Source organism: Myotis nattereri, assembly GCF_964212035.1.
Source record: "Myotis nattereri genome assembly, chromosome: 4".
In the NCBI taxonomy this organism is placed as follows: Eukaryota; Metazoa; Chordata; class Mammalia; order Chiroptera; family Vespertilionidae; genus Myotis; species Myotis nattereri.
The window spans coordinates 63,017,886-63,039,862 of NC_138079.1; the positions used below are offsets into that span (position 1 = coordinate 63,017,886).

General features: G+C 35.1%; 1 protein-coding gene across 1 annotated transcript in view; it reads right to left on the bottom strand.

The window, feature by feature from the left end:
• Positions 1 to 21,977, bottom strand: part of FBXL17 (F-box and leucine rich repeat protein 17) — a gene marked incomplete at its 5' end in the record, with an annotated part of 453,231 nt that overhangs the window by 288,714 nt on the left and 142,540 nt on the right. The window contains one exon of the mRNA XM_081090051.1: positions 16,442 to 16,572. Coding sequence (XP_080946177.1) covers positions 16,442 to 16,572 — 131 coding nt within the window. The remainder of the gene's footprint in view (positions 1 to 16,441; positions 16,573 to 21,977) is intronic.

Below are 21,977 nucleotides of genomic sequence, written 5' to 3' on the forward strand. Positions count from 1 at the left end.
TTTAATATGTTAACTAATGGACCCAGATGATAGATGAAGGGAAACGTGGTAACAAAATAAAAATAATAATAATAAAAAAAGAGCTATCCACAATAGATGAAGAGCCAGGAGCTTACAGATGGAAGCTGAACTCAATGTCCTTCCAAACGACTTCCAAAGCAGGTTCTGTGGACTACATCAAACTCAGAATTACACAGACACTCCAAGTCACTGGTTCATTTTCCTTCATTAAGTTTTCTATATTTTTCTAGAAATTAGAAAATAAGAGCCTTATTTCCTAGAATATTTTGAATTTCCTTTAATCTCCTATTAGTCAGTTGTATGTGTGTGTAGATAATGTAATAATATTTTGAAAAGTGCAACTTATTAAAATATATTTGGATGAAAACTGCAAGTAAAATCACTTCACAAAGATAAAGCATCTATTTACTAAGGGATCTTGGAAACATATAATAATGAAAATATGTAATATATTACATATTAATATAACAATATTATGAAAATATATAGTAATGAGTACCCTGTAATTGCTTTATTTTCTTCAGAGAATTGTGAATGCTTCAGTGTTACTACACAATAAACAATAAGTAACTTTCTAGTGTCTTTAAAAAGTTTTATACATTCGCTGTCAATTTGCAGGAAACCGTGTGGCTGCGATGGTGATAAAGCATCCATGATGGATGGTACCACCCAAGCCACCATTCTATAATGAACTAATGATTCATACTCAAGGTGCTTTTGAAACATGATTAAGCCTCCAAACATTTCACTAAGGTACACTCTCATTACCCCAGCCTTGTATAAGAGAACTTAAGTTTACCAAGGTGACACAGTGAATGACTCAACGATGAAAGTTTGGAACAAGAAAGAAAGCTCTATTCATCAGTATGATGGAGAAGCCTTTCGGGGTAGTTTATCCCATTGCTATGAGTCTCACTGACCTTCTTTGGTGGCCACTGGTGTTTGCTAAAATGTCACTGACCAAAGAACTCCTTACAATGCTATGCATTATAAAATGAATATGTCAAGAATCAGATGAAAATGCCATCAGGGACACTGACAACAATAAAAGAAAATATTCCACTGGTTTAAGGAATAGAAGAATATCTAAGTAAAAGGGGGAAAATTACCTGAGAAAATGTCATTGGAGACCACACTTTTTAAAAAAGTAAAATAAACAGCTTAAATAAGGGAAGAAGACACAAATTAAAGGGGAAAACATTACCTGAGAATAAAATGCTCTGTAATAGATCAGAAAGGTAAAGAAAGATGCCTTTTACGAAGGCATGTGGAAAAACTAATTCTTGTTTAGAAATTGTCCTGGTCATGGGAGAAAGGAGTGGGGAGATGGAGGCAACATGTACAATACGCACCTGTGAGAGCTGTTCAGATCTGAATCCCAAAGTTACTCGCCTTTTCACGTTCATGTCAACATGAACGACATAATTTCTGAATGTCAAAAGTGGCACAGCAAATTAAATAGAAACTGAACAAAAACTTCCTCCTTGTTACCCTTAAAATAGGAAGTCAAAGGTTGTTGCTTTTCCCAAGTTGAAGTCTTTGGAAATTTGCACAAATTCTTAAAGTCAAACAACTCTGTAGGACATGCCTACTCTTTGGAAATTTTTTTTTTTAATGATTACACCGAGAAAACTAGTTTTATCCTAAGACTTGGGATATTTATTCAAAATGGATCTAGTTAGCCCTGGCCAGTGTGGCTCAGTTGGTTGGAGCATTGTCCAAAACACCGAAAGGTTACAGGTTTGATTTCCGGTCAGGACACATGCCTAAGTTTTAGGTTTGATCCTTGGCTGGGGCGTGTATGGAATGCAACTGATGTTTCTCATATCAATGTTTCTCTTTCTCTCTCTCTCTCTCTCTCTCTCTCTCTCTCTCTCTCTCTCTCTCTCTTTCTCTCCTCTCTCTCTCTCTCTCTGTCCCTCTCCTCCTTCACCCCTCTCTAATGTCAACAAGCATAGACCAATAAAAATTAAAGAAAAAAATAATAAAACAGCTAGTTTGCAAATTGTGATTACTGAAATCAATGATTCAGGTTCATTACTGATAAGAATCTATCTTTTTGTATATCCTGGAATTTTTGTCTGTATATGATTGGCACACTGAAATAGATTTAATAGAACTTTCAAAATAACACAGGTATAGTGCCTAAGGACAAACCAATTTGAAGATTAACCATTGTCCAGGTTTAATCCTAGGCAGTTTGTCCACCTAAATGCTTACAGGACACCATTCTCCCAACAATAAAGTGAAAGCAATGCTTATATGACATTAATAAAACATAGAGAGGTGCACGTCAGGATTTCCTGTTACCATGGAGTAAATCCCATGCTCTCCCCTATGCATACTCTCAAGGCCATCGGTGTGGGACATGACAAATTCTAAATACCAAGTGCAATGAAAGGCAGTGTACAACTAACAGTGACAAGTTAGTAGAGATAAATGCAACCATTCAAATTAAATAGTGGGAAACTAGTGTCAGGGGGGAAAGAAACACACGTACAGTCTATGTGCATACAATAAGCAACGGGAGTGTAGCAAAACCATGTGAGCTTGTTCCTTTCTGAGCAGCTACATTTTCAAAATGGGAGATGGCTGTCGAGTGGCAGCAGTGTCCCTGTGGCTGTCTAAATGCCTGTCAGGGCTTGCTGGGTGACACTTTATAATACTCTACACTTCTCCGCCTCTAACAAGCTTCACTATTACATCTGACCTGGGGATGGATGGCTGCCAAAGCCATCACCAAAAAAAGAAAAGAAAAATGCTCCTCTATACTGTAATGTGATCTCTGTACTAGGAATAAACTTACAAAAGAAAGATGGACATCTATTAAAAGAAATAAATTATTAAACAGTTCTAATTCTATTAAGACTATAATATCCAAAGTATTAACTGTATGGGCAAGTAATATGTATTTCTTCAAAGACCATTATTTAACAGATGTCTATAAACCAATAGAAAGAAATGTTATAGAAGTCCTTTTTATTCCCCCTTCAAATTCATTACTACAGTTTATTAATGAAAGCCAGGGTGTTATCCTGACATATTTTGTCATCCCCTTTCAGAATAAATTACTGCCGCAAGGCTATCACCTTTCTCTAGGGTTTTTCTGCCCCTGCCTTCTTCATTCTGTTTTTTTAATCCAATAAGGTTACCATGTTGTCAATCAGACTAAAACTGTATCCATGTACCTCACATATAAACCACCACTCTATGTTAGAGAATTCAATGATGTGTAAAGCATTTTTTAAATATATTTTATTGATTTTTTACAGAGAAGAAGGGAGAGGGATAGAGAGTTAGAAACATCGATGAGAGAGAAACATCTATCAGCTGCCTCCTGCACACTCCCTACTGGGGATGTGCCCGCAACCAAGGTACATGCCCTTGACCGGAATCGAACCTAGGACCTTTGAGTCCGCAGGTCAACGCTCTATCCACTGAGCCAAACCGGTTAGGGCTAAAGCATTTTTTTAAAGGCTATTAAATGAGCTTGAATTTTTTTACTGACTTATTTTGACTTGTGCTATTTCTTAACTAACGTGAGCAGTTTGTTTTGTTGTTGTTTTATTCCTGTTACCTTAAAAACAAGCTATGTTCTCTAGGTTTTATTTCCATCTAATCAATCAACAGGCATTTACTGAGCTTCTGGTTAGGGGCCCAGTATTGTGGAAAAGTCACAATTCCCAGATGCAGTTTTATTTTCTACGCTGTTATCAATGTAACATTATAAGAAATGTATAATCCATCTGAGTCTAAATTAAAACTAAAAGGAAAAAATGGAACTTACTTTCTCTCCTCACCCCAAACATAAAATAAGATTCACCAGATATATGTCCACACAAAGCACTCATGTGTAATACAATATCAACATACAAAATTACGCTGGTCACTTATTGGTAGAAAAAAAGATTAATCAAAATAAAAAATAAGAATTCAGTTTAAACTTAAGTTAAAAGGAAAACATATGGAAACTATATTTCCCCAAATGAAAACAATTCTCAAAATACCTTAATAAATCATGCAGGAAATGTTCCCAGGCTTTATTTAACAGGCGACAAACCCCGAGGCAGGTCTGATTAGTGTGCTGGTGTGGTTGGTAAATGGTCAGATGAGCTATGTTATAGATGTCAGAACCACTTACTAGTATTAACTAATTTGTTGATATATGGTTACTGTGTGATCATGAAAATTAAAAATAAATGCATTTCAAAATGAAAGCATTTGAAAAGATTCTACTTCTATTCTTGGAATTTTTGTGGTAGGTATTGGTGCCATTATTGCCTATATGACATAGAAGTTATGTCCTTCCAAGACTTATTTATAGAAAATATAGATGTTGACGGCAAAAATATAAGGGTGATTAAGCCTCAGCCACAACTCTGCTAAAGAAGAGTCTTCTCAATTCCATCTCTCCCTAACGACAATAAAACAGAAAAGGATATATTCTTAATACTACAAAACACTACAGTTAATTTTAATACATATAAATTCAAGGCCTTATATTTATGTATTCTTAAACTTGTATTTCCACTATTCCTTTCAGACTCAAGGTGCTTATGAGGCCAGAAGAGGCGGTGCCTTTCCCCCTGTATCCTTAGATGATTATTCAAGATTAAATAACATAAGAAACTGCAATACATGTCATTTTATTTTAATATTTATTTTATACAATGACATTTATTTTAATGTGATTATTATGCTATTTAGCTACCACTTATATTTAGTGGACTCCTTTGGTAGGTTTAACTGCTTATTGCAACTAACTGTACTTGTAAACATAGAATAAGCTACCAGAGGCAGCTGAATAGGCTGGCTTGAGGTCAGGCAGATCTCCATTCACTCCTGACTCTGCACTTACGAGCTGTGATCATTAATCAGCAAGGTACTTTACCTCTCTGAGCCTCATTTTACCGCATCTATTAAGTGAGGTGTAATGATACTTATGTCACTAGATTGATGTGGTAATTAAATGAGATAATGAAAATTGGAGGGGGGGACATATGTAATAATTTCAACAATAAAGATTAAAAAATAAAAATAAATAAATGAGATAATGAATAAAATACTCTTGCCTAACTAATATAAACTTCTCAACACAAAGCAGCTACAAAGTTAGACTCAGTCAATAGCTGTATCACAAACCACATCAAAACTTAGCAGTTGAAAAAAAAAGCTCCTATTTGCTCATAGCTCTGCAGGCCAGCAATTTGGACTGGGCGCAGCTGAGCAGTTCTGCTGGTTTCACTCATAGGACCACAGGAATCAGAAAGCTTGACTGAGTCTGGATTTTCTAAGATGGCCTCACTCCTCACATGTCCGACAGGTAGTCCTGACTGTTGGCTAGACCTCTGTCTGTGTGTGATCTTTCATCCTCTGAGAGAACTACTCTGGGTGTCTGCAGGTGGTAACAGCATTTCAGAAAGGCCAGAACAGAAGTGGCAAGGCCTCTTGAAGCCAAAGCTTGTAAGTCCCACAACATAATTTTCACCACATCCTATTGGTCAGAGCAAGTCAAAAAGACAGCCTAGATGCAGGGGGATAGAGAAACAAATGCTGCCTCTTGATGTGATGACAGGGAATGTCACATTTCACAAAGTATGCCATCTTTCAAACATAAATAATTGCAAATTCAAGTTTTGAAGGCCAAAAAGTATTTCCCCAAACTAGAGGAACACTGCTAGGCTGCTTCAATGACAGATTTCAAAATAAGAGCCACATCCAGACACAGTGACTGATTCTCATTTAGGTTTCCTTATTTTTCTGTGTTTTAAGAGTCCTCAACACCTTTCTATTTGATCTAGTCAATAAATTTATTTTCAGATGCTTTGATACTTTCAATAAGCAACTTTCTATTTGAACACTCCACAACAGGTAGTATCACCAAGAAATCTGGATCAAATATAAAGCACTTCTAGAAACTACAAAGTTTGTAAAAGAAGTAAAGAAAATATATCATTATAAAAAGTACATACACTTTTGTTCTTCTCCATGAAAATAATTCTTAGAGAAAATTTAGTTTTGTGATGCTGTTAACTAGTTAGGCCCAGATCCATTCATACTGAATTAAGGATAAAGAAAAATAAGTTAAAGAAAATAATGTTTATCTTTCCAAACAAACAAACAGTGGAATGCTAAAACAAAACTTGAAAACATATCTTTAATTTATTGTATCAATAAATTTTTAAAATGCCTTTCTAAATTTCTTGTCACAGCCCAGAAAGTCACAAAATAATAATTGCTACCAGGACCTCCTTTAAGAGGTGTGTCTTTAAAATATATACTTCAAGAGCCAAAACTTTATTTGTTTTGGAGAATTTCATGGGGCAGGATATGCCACTAAACATACTGCATAGGAATTGCTCCTTACAGGAGGAAAGAGGTGAAAGTAAGAGCTACTTGTTGCCTGGCAATAGGGCGAACAGAGAAGCAGTTTAGGAAACGGCTAATTGCTCCATTAGTAAGTAATATTTCTACATTCTCCGGTGAAGAACTGATTCCTAAACTTGCCATTTTTTTCAGCTGAGGATCAGTTACAACATTGCTTCATTGAGAAAGAGTTGGAAAATAAAATAGTTTTTAATTTTAGACAAACTGGTGCTGCCAGAATTGTAAATTCTGAATGACAGAAAATTTCATTAACATGAAGTGTGCCTAATCTGGTTTTTAAGACATTTAAAAATCTGAATTACATTATGAGAAGTTATATGAGAAGCCAAATACACACTCAGCTAGAGCAAGTGCCACTAGCCAGTGCCATCTTTGGTGGTTAGGTATTTCTCCTCCAATGGCGCACCTTAGTGTGAACTTATGAAATTAGATAATTCTAATTGATAACTAGGGATTAAAGATAACCCCATACTACAGTCCTATAATACGTAATCTACTCAACTTATTTTAAAGGAAATCTTGTAAATGACTAAAATCCTCTTAACTATGCTTTAATTATTTCAAAGTCCTATATGAATGATAGATAGTATATAGATAGGTTCACATGGAATAGTTATCACTTTTGAAAAAATAGTGACTATTCCAACATTTGATAATTATACTGCTTACAAATCTTAATTGCCAGGATTTCAAAAGACATTTCCAAAGTGCATCTCAAATAAACAGAAAAGCAATTAGCCTAAATTAATTGCTTTGCTGATGTGACTTGCAGTAGGTATGCTTGGTGGTTTTGAAACTCCTGCCAGTGTTTTCACAACTTGATGTTCTGATGGTTTTTGAGCCTATTTTTCACACCAGAGCAATTAACCAGATAATTGTTCTAATGTGAACCTGGGCCTTAATCAGTGTGTTTAAGTTCATAGTGGCAAATAACCAAATATTAAGCATGCATTTATAGAGTACCACGTAGAACCACTACAAAAATACTTAAAGAAAAATTGGCAATATTGGTTCTCATACAGCCTGACTTTTCTCACCAAGAAGCAGAAAAAAGCTGTGATTGTCTTCTCTGCTACTTTTTAATTAATATAAGGTATCATTATAAATGAAAGGCAAGTAAAGTTTCTAGTTCTACATTTAAAAGTATTCCAAAGACCTTAGTAAAAGGACAAAACCCAATGATTCAACATTAAAATCCTATCTATTGTTAAAAAAATTAAATAAGGCTAAGGCTCTCAGATAAATGGCATGCAATAGATAAAGCAAGCACTAACTGAATCCAGACAATGACATGAAATCCTCACTTTATCAAGTAGCAACTTTATTCAGAAATAAATCTGGAAGGAAGGGAGCATTTGAACCAATTGCCTGGATTTCAGCCAGAGTACAAGCCATATTTAAAAGCATATTTATATATCCTACAAAAAAAAAAAAAAGCACTTGCATAGTCCTCTCAGACACAGGTATTAAATGACTACTCGGAGCAAGGTGCCAGGGGCTTAAGTGGGGGCAGAGGCCCAGAGATGAACACACTGGTCCCTCTTACAAGCAGAGAGGCTCATAAACAAAACATGATGCAGCCACACAACAATACATGCCACCAGTAAAGTGATGTACCATAGCTTCAGCTCAACAGTGACATGATACAGGAATTCATTATAAACACCATTATTATTTCATCTTTGCTTTAAATATAAAAGAACTCACATTCATTTTAAGAGAAATTATTAGCAGTGCAATTAATATTTAATAAAACAAGTTTGCTTTTGTCTTCTTCAGTGAAATTATATATTTTATCAGTTAAAAAATGATATATCCTTTCCTTTTGCAAAGGGGTTCAAGCTGAAAGTACTCTGTCATTCTTCATGTTTTCATGTCTTCTTTCTTAATTTCTGAAAGAACTGTCACATGGAAAATAGGCCAGTCCCACACATGTTAGGTCTGCCATTTTTAATTATTACCAATCAAGTTCCAGCAATTTCTCCTCTGGTTATACATTTGTATACCTATCTTCTAAAATATTTCTTTATGCCACTGTTCATAAAACATTTTAAGCTGAAGCAAAATCTCTTGCACTAAATTAATAACTAATCACAGGAGATATTTACCATCTCAAGCCTTTTACAAGAAAATTGTCAGATTTAATCACCTTTCTCATATTTTTACTATTTACTGGGCTTCATTTATCATGCATTATAAAATTTTGACAACAGTGAATTATTTTAATTATCATTTCTGGTTAGGGATTAAGAATAAGACAACTCCTGGGGAAAGTAGGGGAGACAGAGATGGTTGTAAAATTGTCCAGCCAATAAACTATTATCATTTTCATCAATAAATAAAGATTTTCTTCATTATTGACCATTTAAAAACAGGTTTGAGGTTAGGAAGCCTCCAGATCTATGGGTATACAGCTTTGCTTTCATCATCATATCAAATGTGCCCCATTCTTTCCCATAACTAGAACATGAATTCTGATTTCATAACTCTTAAAACATGTTTTTTAGTCCTGCAACTAAATTCTTAATATATCTGTTACTCATATTTATATTGCCTAGAAACACATATTTAGAGTAGTACATCCAAGAATACCAATAATATGATTCTATAGAAGCTTTTGGTTATTATTATTTGGATAACTGTTTGCTCACTAGGAACCAAAGACAAAAGCCAAAATTTAAAATTACTACTATATCTTAGGAATGCCATCAAATTAACATTATTCTATAAGGCAAAATAATGTGAACATGGAGAATCAATAAGACAAACTCAAATCTAATTTCCACCCATCTTCAGAGTTGGAGGTAAAAATCAAACCAGGCTAAGACATGTACATCTCACATATTCTTCCTTTCAAGTGATTTTACTAGGTTAAATACTCTAGTGTTGTATACCAATTAATACTTCCCTAAAAATGATATTAGGCAATTAGAAGTATTAAAAGGACCGACCAATGTCAGAACCAATATCACTACATACCAAAAAAGAAGAAATTCATTTACTTGGAATACACTAAAAATTTCACCTGCAGATGAATGCACAAATCATTTTATCAGAAAAACTTCCCTTTTACAGAAAAATATCATCAGTTCATTGAAAAACCATATACATTAGAAAAACAATATATATTATTTATGGCAATTATTTCTTACCAAAGGTACTAAAACTTCTAATAAAGTTAACTGCCTTTTTTTAAACTCAGTAATATACCCAGTATTCTTCTTTACCTGAAATGGTTAAATATTTGCTATAACTGACAGAATGCATTTTTATATGGTAAAATTTTTAAAAGTAAGTGAGTATCATCACATGCTTATATACCCATTCAAATTTCATTTGTGAAATTTTTTCTGATTCCAACTATGAATCAGGTATGGTACAAGACACAAAAGTTTCTACTTTTCCTCAAGTAACTTAGAAGGAAATGAACAGTATTTACAAATGGTTTTGTTGGAGAAAAAATTAATATTATTACAAGATTAGTTGTTTTAAAAATCTACAACTAATAACCCATGGGCAGACAATAGTGTGGTGAAGGGGGCGGGATCAGGGTGGATGGGGTCAATGAGGGGGGGGGAAAGGGGACATCTGTCATACTTTCAACGATAATGATAAATTAATTTTTAAAAATCTACAACTCAGTGTATGCAGTAAGATATCCGAAAATGTGTCCCCTCTCACATATCCCATAGGGAAAAGAGGAGGTTCAATTCTAATGAGGTTCAAAATGCTCAAGCATCATCTGAGGTCTGAGGTAGGGTGACCATATAATTTATCATCCACATCGGGGCACTGGAACACAGGAAGCAGCAGCAGCAGCAATGCTGAACCTGACCGAATTCTACAGATGTAGTGGTCCTGAACCAATCAGGACCTTCAGTCACTCCAGGTCTGAGGCGGAACAAGGCGCTGGGAGACAGTGAGCATCACCTGGTTACAGGCTAGACTTTGAGGACACACAAAACCAGATCCCAGGCTTGGTTGCACCACTTACAGCGAGCTGTCTAACCTCACTGAGCCTTAATTCCTTCATTTGAAAATGAGGTTAATTTCTTCCTCAGGATTGTTGTAAAGATTAAATAAAACATTGTATATAAACACTTAGCACATACTGTGGCCCAGGTTGGAATAAATGGCAGCTACTATTAGCTGTTGCTATCATCCTTGGTCCAAAGGAGAAAAAATATACACTCTGAGCTCACTAGCACTACAAAAATCAACCATGGTTTCAAATGCATTTAAGGACATCATTTTTGTAAACAGTTTGGGAGCCTGAATAATACTCCAACACCATATCATTTTCTGAGGATAGTCTTACAAATAACTGTGACTATAAAGGAGTGTTAAAAAGTGTGCCAACCTCAAACAAGTGTCATTAGTTCAGAAAGACTCCTTTCTGTTCCTACAATCCTCCCAGAACTTGGTAAAATCTATTTCTTACTATTTTTGCAAAAATATAAATAAATATCATAGAACATAGAACTATGCAATAGGTTACAGGAATAAGCAAAATTCAGTTTTAGTAAAGCTCCATCTAAGCGGCCTAGCCACATAATTAGGTACCAAATGTATGCAGACAGACTGCTCCACATTCTACACAGGCATGTAAGTTCCACCACAGAGCTGCTTCCATGGTCGGCATTATTTTTTCTGCCTCTTCATTTCTAGTTTTCAGGCTCTTATAGGAGAAAACTGCTCCAGCATCACATTCAATACTCCAAGGTGAAAAGTATTCCTCTCCTCCAGACCGCTTAACTTTAGCCGAAAACAAAATATTCTCAAACTCAAATTCAACTATGCTTGGTGATTTAATGGACAGTGCCCCCCCCCCTCCTTGGGCAATCTTTAAACCTCAGTCTCTAGGAGAATTAAGTAATATTAGGGGATTGAAATGAAATAAAATTTGAAGTCCATTGTGACATGACATTCACAGGAAGATGGTAGATTATCCACCCAGTCTTCAAACACTTATAAATACAATATATAGCATATGTTCCAAAACAATTCTTGGAAATAAAACACAATGGGCACTCAGCAAATACTTTATATCACCAACACCTGCTCAAATCCTCTCTGAACTTTATTTCTAAATGTCACCGTTTTTTATTGAATCAATGGAAATTTGAAAGAAGAAACAGAATAAACACCCAGAGAAGATCAAGGGAGTTAGAAAAGTCTTTATAGAATGCCATCTTGAGTTTTATGTGAGCCGGGGTGCTGTCAGTCCCCGTGAAAGGGGTGGTGAGGAACCTGTCACTCTCCATCCTCAACCTGAGTATTCCTAAAAGGCTAAAAAGGGCTACACAGGAATGCAAAAGAGAAAGAATATTATTAAGATTTTTCTTAATATTATAAACAAAGGAATCATGAGTTAAATACTAAGCACTGCAGATAAATTCACTTTAAATCACAGGCTTGAAGTTGAGGGAGTTCAGTAAAGTAGTTCAACTTTCTTTATAATTCAGGAAACTTTTTTTATAACACTCCTGTTTGAACCCTAAGTAGGAGTGAGTTCTCCTTTTTGGAAGGTAGTCAATGAAAATAAAGGTTTTAACTTATTTTAAGCTGAATCCGGTTCCCCTGTAACTTGCACCTGTTGGCCAAAGTTCTGATGTCTGAAATCATGGAGAAACAATTTAGGTAGACTGATTAACTCTATTAGCTCTGAATATATTTTATCAGACTCAATTTTAAAAACTATTCAATTTAAAATCAGAAATTCCTAAAAATCTCTACATGCTGAATATTAATAAAGGAGAATTGTAGATTGGCTGGAGACAGGCAGATAATATGAAATAATAGATCATGCTGGAATGGTGAAGAAATGGAGAATGGCCAAAGAGAACAGCACATTCCTCATCCTGGGAAAACTGTTGACATGAGGAAATGTGGTCCAATGTTGCAAGACGTGCAACTTTTCCCAGAGAAGGCTGAAATTCACAATTTTCATGTGAATTATGCCAATGTTGAAAGTGTTGGCAAATAATTCAATTTTTAAAATATCATATAGGCCAAACAAAACAGCTCTGTGGACTGAACTCAGCTGTGGCCCACAAGTTTACAACTTCAAGTGATCTTAAAAGTTTTATTTAAAGAGAAAATATCTACAGTTACTATTTTAAACACTAGTATACATAAAGTGAAATACCAACATATTGCAAATGTTATTTTATACTTGAAAGAAACTAGTCAGAACAGTCTAAGATTTAAAATTCTCCAAATTTTAGAGTGTCCACTGATGCCATAGCCTCCTTTACATAAACACAAGATTCGCACAGCAAATTAACTCCTTAAAGAATATTCAATAAATGTAACTTTTTTTTAAGTTGCAAATACAAAGAAAAAATCTCTAGCTAGGCAAGATCAACTGCTTGGCAACATAATTTACTTTAACAACCAGCTTGACTTGTGCTGTGGTTTGTGACTTTATCTGATGGATGTCAGAGAATCTTTGAATTCTCTTATATTGTTATCCTCTACTGTTATCGTAATTCAGATAACGAGATAGGGTGATCTACTGTCAATGAAGGAATCATGTATTTGATAATGGGTATATATATATGATTGAACTTTGTTTTCAGGACTAATGATAAAAATTGAAAATGGGAAGATTAATTCCCTCTTTGATAGCTAGTTTAAATATTAAAAATATCTTTTGTAAAGATCTATTAAAATCAATTAGATTTCACTTAATTCTTATTAGCCAAAAAGAACAAAAGAGCCATTATAAGCATATCACTATAAAATACTCAGAACCATTCAATTTTTTCACACATCAGGGTTTTTTTACATCCAAAGCACGCTGCTTTTGACTCTGTGCCAAACCAATGAAAACCAAATTGAATGTGAAATAACAAAAGATTTATATCAAATACAAATAAACATTTCAATAAACTTGGAGTCAGAGAGAATAGAAGAGACATAAAAACCAGATGTTTAATTTAAATCACTGGTAGAAATAGTCAGTGTCTTCTTTTTATAAACCACTTATATTGTATTTGTATTCAAAAGCAATGGTAAATGTCAAATGACTACTAGACCATCCTTCTGAATACAAGAAAATATCATGCTGTTTAACTCTCAACACACAAAAAGTACTTTTAGAAAAACAAAGATAAAGAACAGCATGTCTTAGTCACACAGATCAATTCAAGAACCTCGAAATGCTAAAAGGCACCATGAGCTGAACAGTAAAGACTGTCAATTACTACATATTTAAAATTTTTGAACTTCAAAAGAATGTCTTAAAAACTTTTAAATCCATGATAAAACTTGTATCTAATATCTGAGAAGAGTATCAAAGGAATCTTTTATTAAAGCATTAAACACAAATCCTTTTTACATATACTATATATATTATCAAAAGGTTCTATCATACTTTAATTATGAAAGAAAATAATTAGGTTAGTTTTGAAAAAAGAAAACTAAAAATTTTACATAGAAGTATCACTTGTGTGTGAATCCCAACTATGAAATGGAATATTGACTCATTAGCTATTTGCTTTTTGTTTGTCTTCACCAGTTTTTATTGCAGCAATGACAGAAAAATACATCCATCAGAAAAGCCAAAGTCAAGCAAGTCCTCTACATTTAATAGGAATACCATAGCAAACGCTGATGAAAGAATTAAATGAGGACATGTGCAAAGTGCTTATTAATTACCTGGGTAATAAAGTGAATGTGCTCCCCTTTATCCTTACATGGTTCACTATCATCTCACTCATTATGTCTTATGTCACCTAGAGAGCAACCATGAAACCATGAGAGCAGCAGGGAATCAGTGCCCACTGACAAACACAGTACCAAGCATTTAGTAGGGGTTCCTAAATGCTTCTGATTTACTAGAGGATAACAATGAACAGATGTAAAAGAGTTGCTAATTGATAGGCTAAATGCATTAGTGCATCCCAGTGCCCTCTATATGAAAGGTTACAAACCCATCTGAGCTAAGTGCTAAAATTATAATTAAATCTGATGGGAAGTCCTAGATTTATACCAATATTTTTACAATTATTACTTAGCTTAGTGAAAGAGTATGGCAAGAACAATGAGATGAGTAATTTAGATGATACTGCAAAGTGCGTTTGAATGTTTGAAACTTCGATTACAGTACACAGGATAAGTGCGAGCAGTGTAATTAAAACCTAAGAGTCTGATCTTTAAAACTCTATGCTCAACCTCATTAAAATGCATGTTTTCTCAATTAATCCAAACTTTTCCATTAAAAACATAAAAATACACTTTCATTCCTTGAAAATAAATCTCTACAGCACATATATTTAGGATCAAATACAAAATAACCATTACAGCTAAGTAGGAAAAACTGACTGAAACAGTAAGAGGTTTGGTAGATGGCGCCTAACCAAAGGAAGAAAAGGCCAAGTGAGAACTGCCCGGTGTCTCATTTGTAAAAACTAAGTAAGTTTTTGAAGAGGGCTTGTGGATTGGAAATCCCTAAATATATTTGTTCAAATAATACAAATCTAAGCAAACTCTTTGTAATGGTTCTGAGATAACCCTTATAATCATAAATGGGCTGAATCTTATTTACTCTCCCAGTAACTGACTGGGCTACACAGCAGGTACGCCGAAAACTGTTGTGGAATAAGAGACAATCATTTTCATAATCATTTTGTTGCAGAAACAGTTTTCTCCTTTTAATCTGATACATTACTAGGAAGTTTATCTCAATATTAAGCTAATGGTAAACACCTAAAACCAGAGGATAATTTTTTATGTACTTTATTTTGTTAGTTGTTATGAAAAACATTTAAAAGATTTTAAAGTTGTCATATAATTTGTTATGAAGAATGCTGATTATAGAGAAAAATTTTATTTAAAATTTTTTTATCAATTTCCTTTAGGTTTTGATATACTTCATACAGTGACTATTACTAAAAAACAAACACCTTTTATAAATGATGACTATGTGTCCATTCTAGATCAGTAAATTTTTCAAGACAGAGCCAAGTCAAAGTATTACATACTTTAAAGAGTAATGCAGGGTAATTTAAGAAAACATCATTAGAATTTGCCATAGTTGGGGAAAATAGATCCTATGCAATATTATTTTTAAAGTATAGAAGGAAATTAAAAGTGGTGGGAGGTGAAACCTATATAATTTTATTAACCAATGTCACCCCAATAAATTTATTTTTTTTAAGTGAAAGGGGAAAGTGTCTTAAAATTAAAGTATTATCAGACACAAACTTAAATTATTGTTGCTATTTGTGAAAAAACATTTAAATCTAAATAGGTTCTAATTTTAGGTGAAATAGTGCTTTCTATTTTGAGAGCAAAATATTTTTGGAGGTCTATCTTTAAAAAAAAACTTAGTCTGGAAAAGTCACTGGGCAAAAACCTGTCTCATGCCTATATATAAGAGCCTACCTAAGCTAATCAGTAGAGGTACAGTAGTTACTACTTTGCAGTTGTTTCCATTATAAAAAAGTCTACTCTCAAGGGTTCTTGAATCATTTTTCCCTTCATGCAACATTTCAAAGAAATATAATTTTATCACTGTTTATATGAAAAAAACTGGCCGTTATACACATCTTTACTCTATGTCCATCACATGACTTACCCTTTCAAAACAAATTATACAGAGAACAAGATGCCATCCTTGAGAAAGGATCTGTGTGTATAATGTTTGAAACAATTTCTAAGAATCATTTTCCTTGATAAATAGACAGGGAAATTAACCATAAAAGTTGCAAATGTATTAAAGTAACAAATAGCAATATATCCTGGATGGATGACAAAGAAAAAAAATTCAACAGACTTCTCTTGTTACAACTGTTTAGGCAAACATTTTAATCTGAGCACATGAAAACCGTGTTGCAAATACATGTCATGGATAGATTAAAAATAAACAGCTAGGTTTTCAAAACTTAAACATATCTACTTGAAAAGGCATGGCTACCTTAAATTTTCCTTAAAGTTGACATGCCTTGTTATAATGATAATTAGTATGTGGTACATAGTACACATGTTTTCTTCTGGAAAACTGTTTTTAAGATATTACATTTGTTACCTGTCATTTATGATCCAGTTCAGACAGAGATTGAGAGAGCTAAGATTTTTGCACCTCTTGACAATTTCCATCACGGTTTCATTATCCAGTTCAGTGATATGACGTAGGTCCAAGCTGGAAAGGTTCCTTAGCTAATGAGATAAATAAAATGAAAGATGAAAAAAGTAAATGTTACATTCATTCTCAAAGTAGAGTATTACAGTACAATATTTAAAATAGATCACAGAGTATCATAGTACAATATTTAAAAATAGATAATAAACTATTGAAATACTATTTTACATAGTAAATGAGAAATGAGGGCAGAACTATATGGTGAATATATGAATGACAACACATTAAAATCAAACAGATTTTATTGAGAAATAATAAAAATAAAAAGCTAGCAATCTAATACATGGGGAAGCTGTTAAATGTATTACATTATGTACCCACAAACTGATAAGATTATTCTCTTTAACATTGTTTGATTTCAGATATATATATCTTCATGTTTATGATGCCACTTTTGCATAGTTTTTCTCATTTTTTAAAAGATGAAATATGAATTAAGTAGTGAATTCAGAGATATCTTGGTGCTATTTTATCAATGTACTCCAAAAAGTGTACTATTCCAGGTTGTGTCGAAAGCAATATAGCATGTTGTTTAAGAAGTAAAGTTCATCTAGGCACCACTTTCCCCAGTTCTTCATTTTCTCTACTCTTTCCTGATGTTTCCTGTCTTCCCCTGATGTTTAGTCTCTAAGTAAAGGAAATTAATCGTATTGTTTACACGAAGATGGTAGGATCTTAATTATCCTCTTCAAATGAACTACATTTCAAATAAGCTATCTTTGCTTAACAACATTTACTTGTAAGAGGATCTAAGCTCTTGAAAGAAATGCAACTCCAATTGAGACCTTGCTGAAGGCCTTGTGGGATGCTGGACAAAAACCAGCTTGTATCATCTGAACTCCCGGCCCATGGAAACAGTAAGATGATAAATATACGTTCATTGTTTTAAGCTGCTAAGTTTGTGGTAACTGTGCAGCAATAAAAAATTATTACAGAATGTCTTGAGGATAAGCCAGGTTTCTCTTAAGGGAAGGGGGATATGCTTAGTCCCTTTAAACACGGAGGGTCGCTGCCCTGCCCTAGATGCATGTGCTCACAAACGCACAGAGGAGGCGTCGGTCCACACAACCCCCTCCTCTATGTGTAGCTTCAGCTGCCAAGAAAGTACTTTCTGGGAAGACCGGTAGCTCTGATGCAGCCATTACTTTTCTATGTAAAAACCACCATTTTCTTAAACCACATTATTTCCACCGTTAGCTCTTTTATACAGAGTATTTTAATCCCAACACCCAATACCGTTTTGCTGTTGGAGATGTACTGTTCTGAGAACATGTGAAAAACTAAATAGCCTCTGAATTGCAGGTGCGGGCGGCTTGCTGGGCTCATGCCCTGAAAGCAGCCTCATGCCTGTACCACAGGAAAATCAGAAATACAGGAAAGGCCTCCAGGGCTGCTTGAAAATACTTGAAGCATGACTATTAAACCTAAGAATGTTAAGGATGAATTTTGCTATGTATAACCATGTACATATGTGAACTGTTGAACACAGCCACATACAATACACAGAGAATTCCATTGTTTTCCTAATTATCCTTTATTATAGTCACTGGGAAGTCACATAATGATAAAAATTTACCCAGCCACACACATATCTCCTATACATGTGTATTTCAGGGTCCAGCACAGCTTCTGACACAAAATTTCTATGTGAATTCATACATATCTTGTGGCTTCCTCCACTGTAAAATATCTCTTTGTCACAATAGTGTGAATATACTTAATCCCCATGAACTCTACTCTTTAAAATTATTAAAAAGGCAAACTTTATGTTATGTACTTTTTACCACAATAAAAAATATTACTTCCTCCACCCGAATAGAAACATACAATAAAACTCCATGGAGATGAAAATGGCACGTTGTTGGTGCCAGTTCAGTCCCCTCACATTAGGGAAAATAACTGAGGACCAAAGGGGTTTGAGCAACTTATTAAAGTACAGATAACAGGGAGAGAGATGTGAGCAAATCTAAACTATCTTATCGACTTGGGGAAATGTAAAGGTATTTTCTAGAACAATGGAATGGCAAGGAGTAACCATTCCAGTAACTACCTACATGTGATAAAACTCTAATTCTGGCTGATTGACTCCTGAGCTATCGGATCCTGCAGCCAGGCCTCTTCCCCAGTGCAGGGTCAGACAATGACACTGGGCCTATATGCTTCTTGTCAATAAATGGAACATTTCTCACCCCATCAATGGAGCACAGACTCATGCATGAGGAAACAGACTGACTTGGGCTCCCGCATGCCAGCATTCTACTGAGATCCTGAAGAGTGTTTTACTCTTGGATTCAATTACGGCTCATTTTTTCATGAGCTGACAGTCACTGACTATGCTCATGTGGCCTTCCCATGACCATTTTAGCCAGTTCAGCTTAAAATATGACAGCATCCAAAGGCAGTCCCAGGAAGACACATACTGAACACCTGTACGAGATGTGGCATTTTCATGCAAAACTCCACAAACAGCTCTGTCAAATCCATCACATTCTTTCCCTTGCTATGGGAATTTCATAATAGTGCCCTCCAGGGTTTCATAAAAAGCTACCTGAAATAATCCTTCACAGTCTGAAACAAGTAATTACATGTAGGAAACTGACATTTTAATTAAACTTACTTTCCTTATAAATTCATTGGTAGTCTTGGGTTATACAAATCACAGAGGATTTGAAGAAGCAAAGCCATACAACACAAGATCTTCTAAATATTTCCCTCCAGTTTTTAAACATTTAGTAAAGTATTTTAAAAGAAATTCAAGTCAGAATGTAGGTAATCAACTTTCAGTTTAAAACCACTTTTATTGGGAAAAATATTACTTTAATCAATTCAGGTCAAAAAGACTAAAATTAGCCAATGATCGGTATGACGGATATGTACTTAAGTATAACATGAGACACTAAAATGTTACCTAGGAAACACAGGCTTGGAGGATTATAAAAAAACCCTAAATGACTTCCAAATTTTCTTAAGACTCTGGAAAAGTAAAAAAATAAAACAAAATTCTCAGTTGTCCAGGTTGCCTCCAGTAGATGAGGCAACAGAAGAGGACTCACAGAATCTTGGCAAAGACAGATAGCAGGGATGTACCACTGTTTCAGGCTATGATGCCAGCTGGAGGTGATAATTTTTGAAAAGACTAAATACGTCTGTATAGTTAAATATGTTCAAATGTCAACTGGTACCTAATTTACTTCTTGCCAGCCCTGCAAACATTGGCTTCACTGGAGCTGAGTTTTAGGCAATTGGTTGTAATTTTTAGGGATCAAAGCCAAGGGTTAAGACAGGCTGCCTCGACAGGGTTAACTGGGGCTGTAGATCAGTACCACACACTAATCTGCCAATCACCTGTCAGACTGCCAAGATGATTACTGGAGACCAAAGGCACCCAGAGACTGGGGTTAGAGAAAGGCACGTAGAAGGAAACTGGGAAGATCCTCCTGCTAGGGGCAGGGAAGGAGACACAGGAGAACGGCAGGGGGTTTTAGCATGGGTCCTTGAATGGTAAACTGGAAAAAATATGAAAGAAAACTAAGACTACTGCGGATGGGAAGGAAAGGGGCAGAGAGGGAATTCTTGTCCCTGAGCGTAGGAAGGCTTCCACACTTTGACAGGCTCTGATATCTACATTTAGAGAAGAATTTGATTGGCAAGACAGAGAATAAAGGGCAATCCTTCTGCTCATCAACTAGGCCTGTGCCTTGGCTTAGTTACAGCTGGCATTCGAGTACGGAGATAGTAATAAAAGCTGAATAAACCACACTTAGGACATCACGCAAATCCTTCCCAGCACTCATAGAACTGAGAACCTCAGTGAGAAACGAAAGCTTTTAAGTAGAGAGCCTGAGAGCCTGGCAGAGACAATACAATTTTCTCATCATGAAAACAGGACTTCCAGGGCCTTAAATGCTATCCCACCCACAGCAATGACCATGTTAATTCTCTGGAACCTTCACCCAGTATTACTTCCAATCGCTGCCTCTTACTCACACCAGGCTGCTGTCTTTTTGCTTTATTTCCAAATCCAAAGCCGGTTTGGTCCTTCCATTCTCCTACTGGATCTGACATCTTTTGCCATTTTTTTCACATTCTGTTTTGCTTTTTAGGTAACTTTACTGCACTGCTTCTCTTCAGAGCTTTCCCTTCTAACTCCTTCTTGCCACATCACCAGCCAGGTTAACATTCCTTAAATAACTTCGATCATATTGCCCACCTTGTCTGAAACCTTTAGGAAACAATATTTCAACTGCAGAAAGGAATCCCAGCGCTTGCCCATTGAGGCCCTACAATGATCACCCCTACCACTCCCTGACATCTGTTAAACTAGCTCAAATCTATTTCCCAGACTTTGAAATGTTGTTCTCACTGTGCTCAGAGAGCTGTGTTCATTATTTTAAAACAGATTTCACTTCCTGATTACTTTAGAGAGAGGAAAAATTGGTGAGTCTTGGAAATATAATACACTTGCCTTGACACAAATTACTAACTAGGCAGTCCTCACATAACTATGCCCATCAGGCAGGAATCATCGATTGGCAACAACTGCCAAGGGACCATGGGAGCAAAGTTCCCTTCCTGCTACAACTACTTAGGGGTCTCCTCTTTGTCTCTCCCTCTCCCCTTCCCCTCCACCTCCCCCACCCAGCATTAAATAATATAAAACAACATTCTCATTCGGCATAATTAAAGGCCATTTTAGAACAAGAAGCATAATCAGTTCTCTATTTACATATCTGTTCTTAAAATGAAGACCATTAAAAATGAAAAAAAATAAAAAGCCTCCATAAGTTGTCAGAGTTTTGATGTGTGTGGCAAGAATTTTGAGTAGTTCACCAAAATTTTAATCACTGTCTTCTGCTGCAGAAATGTGAATTTGTTAATTGGATTTCTGCTCCTTGTACCAATTCAGAAAGGGTGTTCTGCTCCTCCTTTTCCACTCCGGCAGGCAGCGCAGCCTCTAATTGACTTTTTTCCTAATACTTTTCTTTCCCCCAAATTCCTTTCTTTTCTCCACATAAGATTTCTAGAGCTCGTAACAAGCTACAAAGAACACTAAGAATTAGCAGAGTTGAGAAGCCCTGCCACTTTTTATAGAGCAAAAGCTGACAAACAGAACTTTTCTCCAATTAAAAAAATAAAGTGTTCATACTTTCTAATTTAAATAAGAAAAATAAAGCAGAGCTCAAATCAATTAAGGGTAAATTAAGTCAAAAGTGAATGCAAACACTTCATCTAACTGGCCTGGTTGTGTACTTCTCTGTCAATTTCCTCACACCGAGTTCAGAAATTTGGGGGGGAAAAAGATAGTTCATGGAATTTTGAACCCAGTTTAGTCACTTGCCTCCACATATCACACTATGATGTGCTGAAAGTTTTAGAACTATATCCCAAATAAGAGTTTTACTTTATTATTTTTTTAAATATA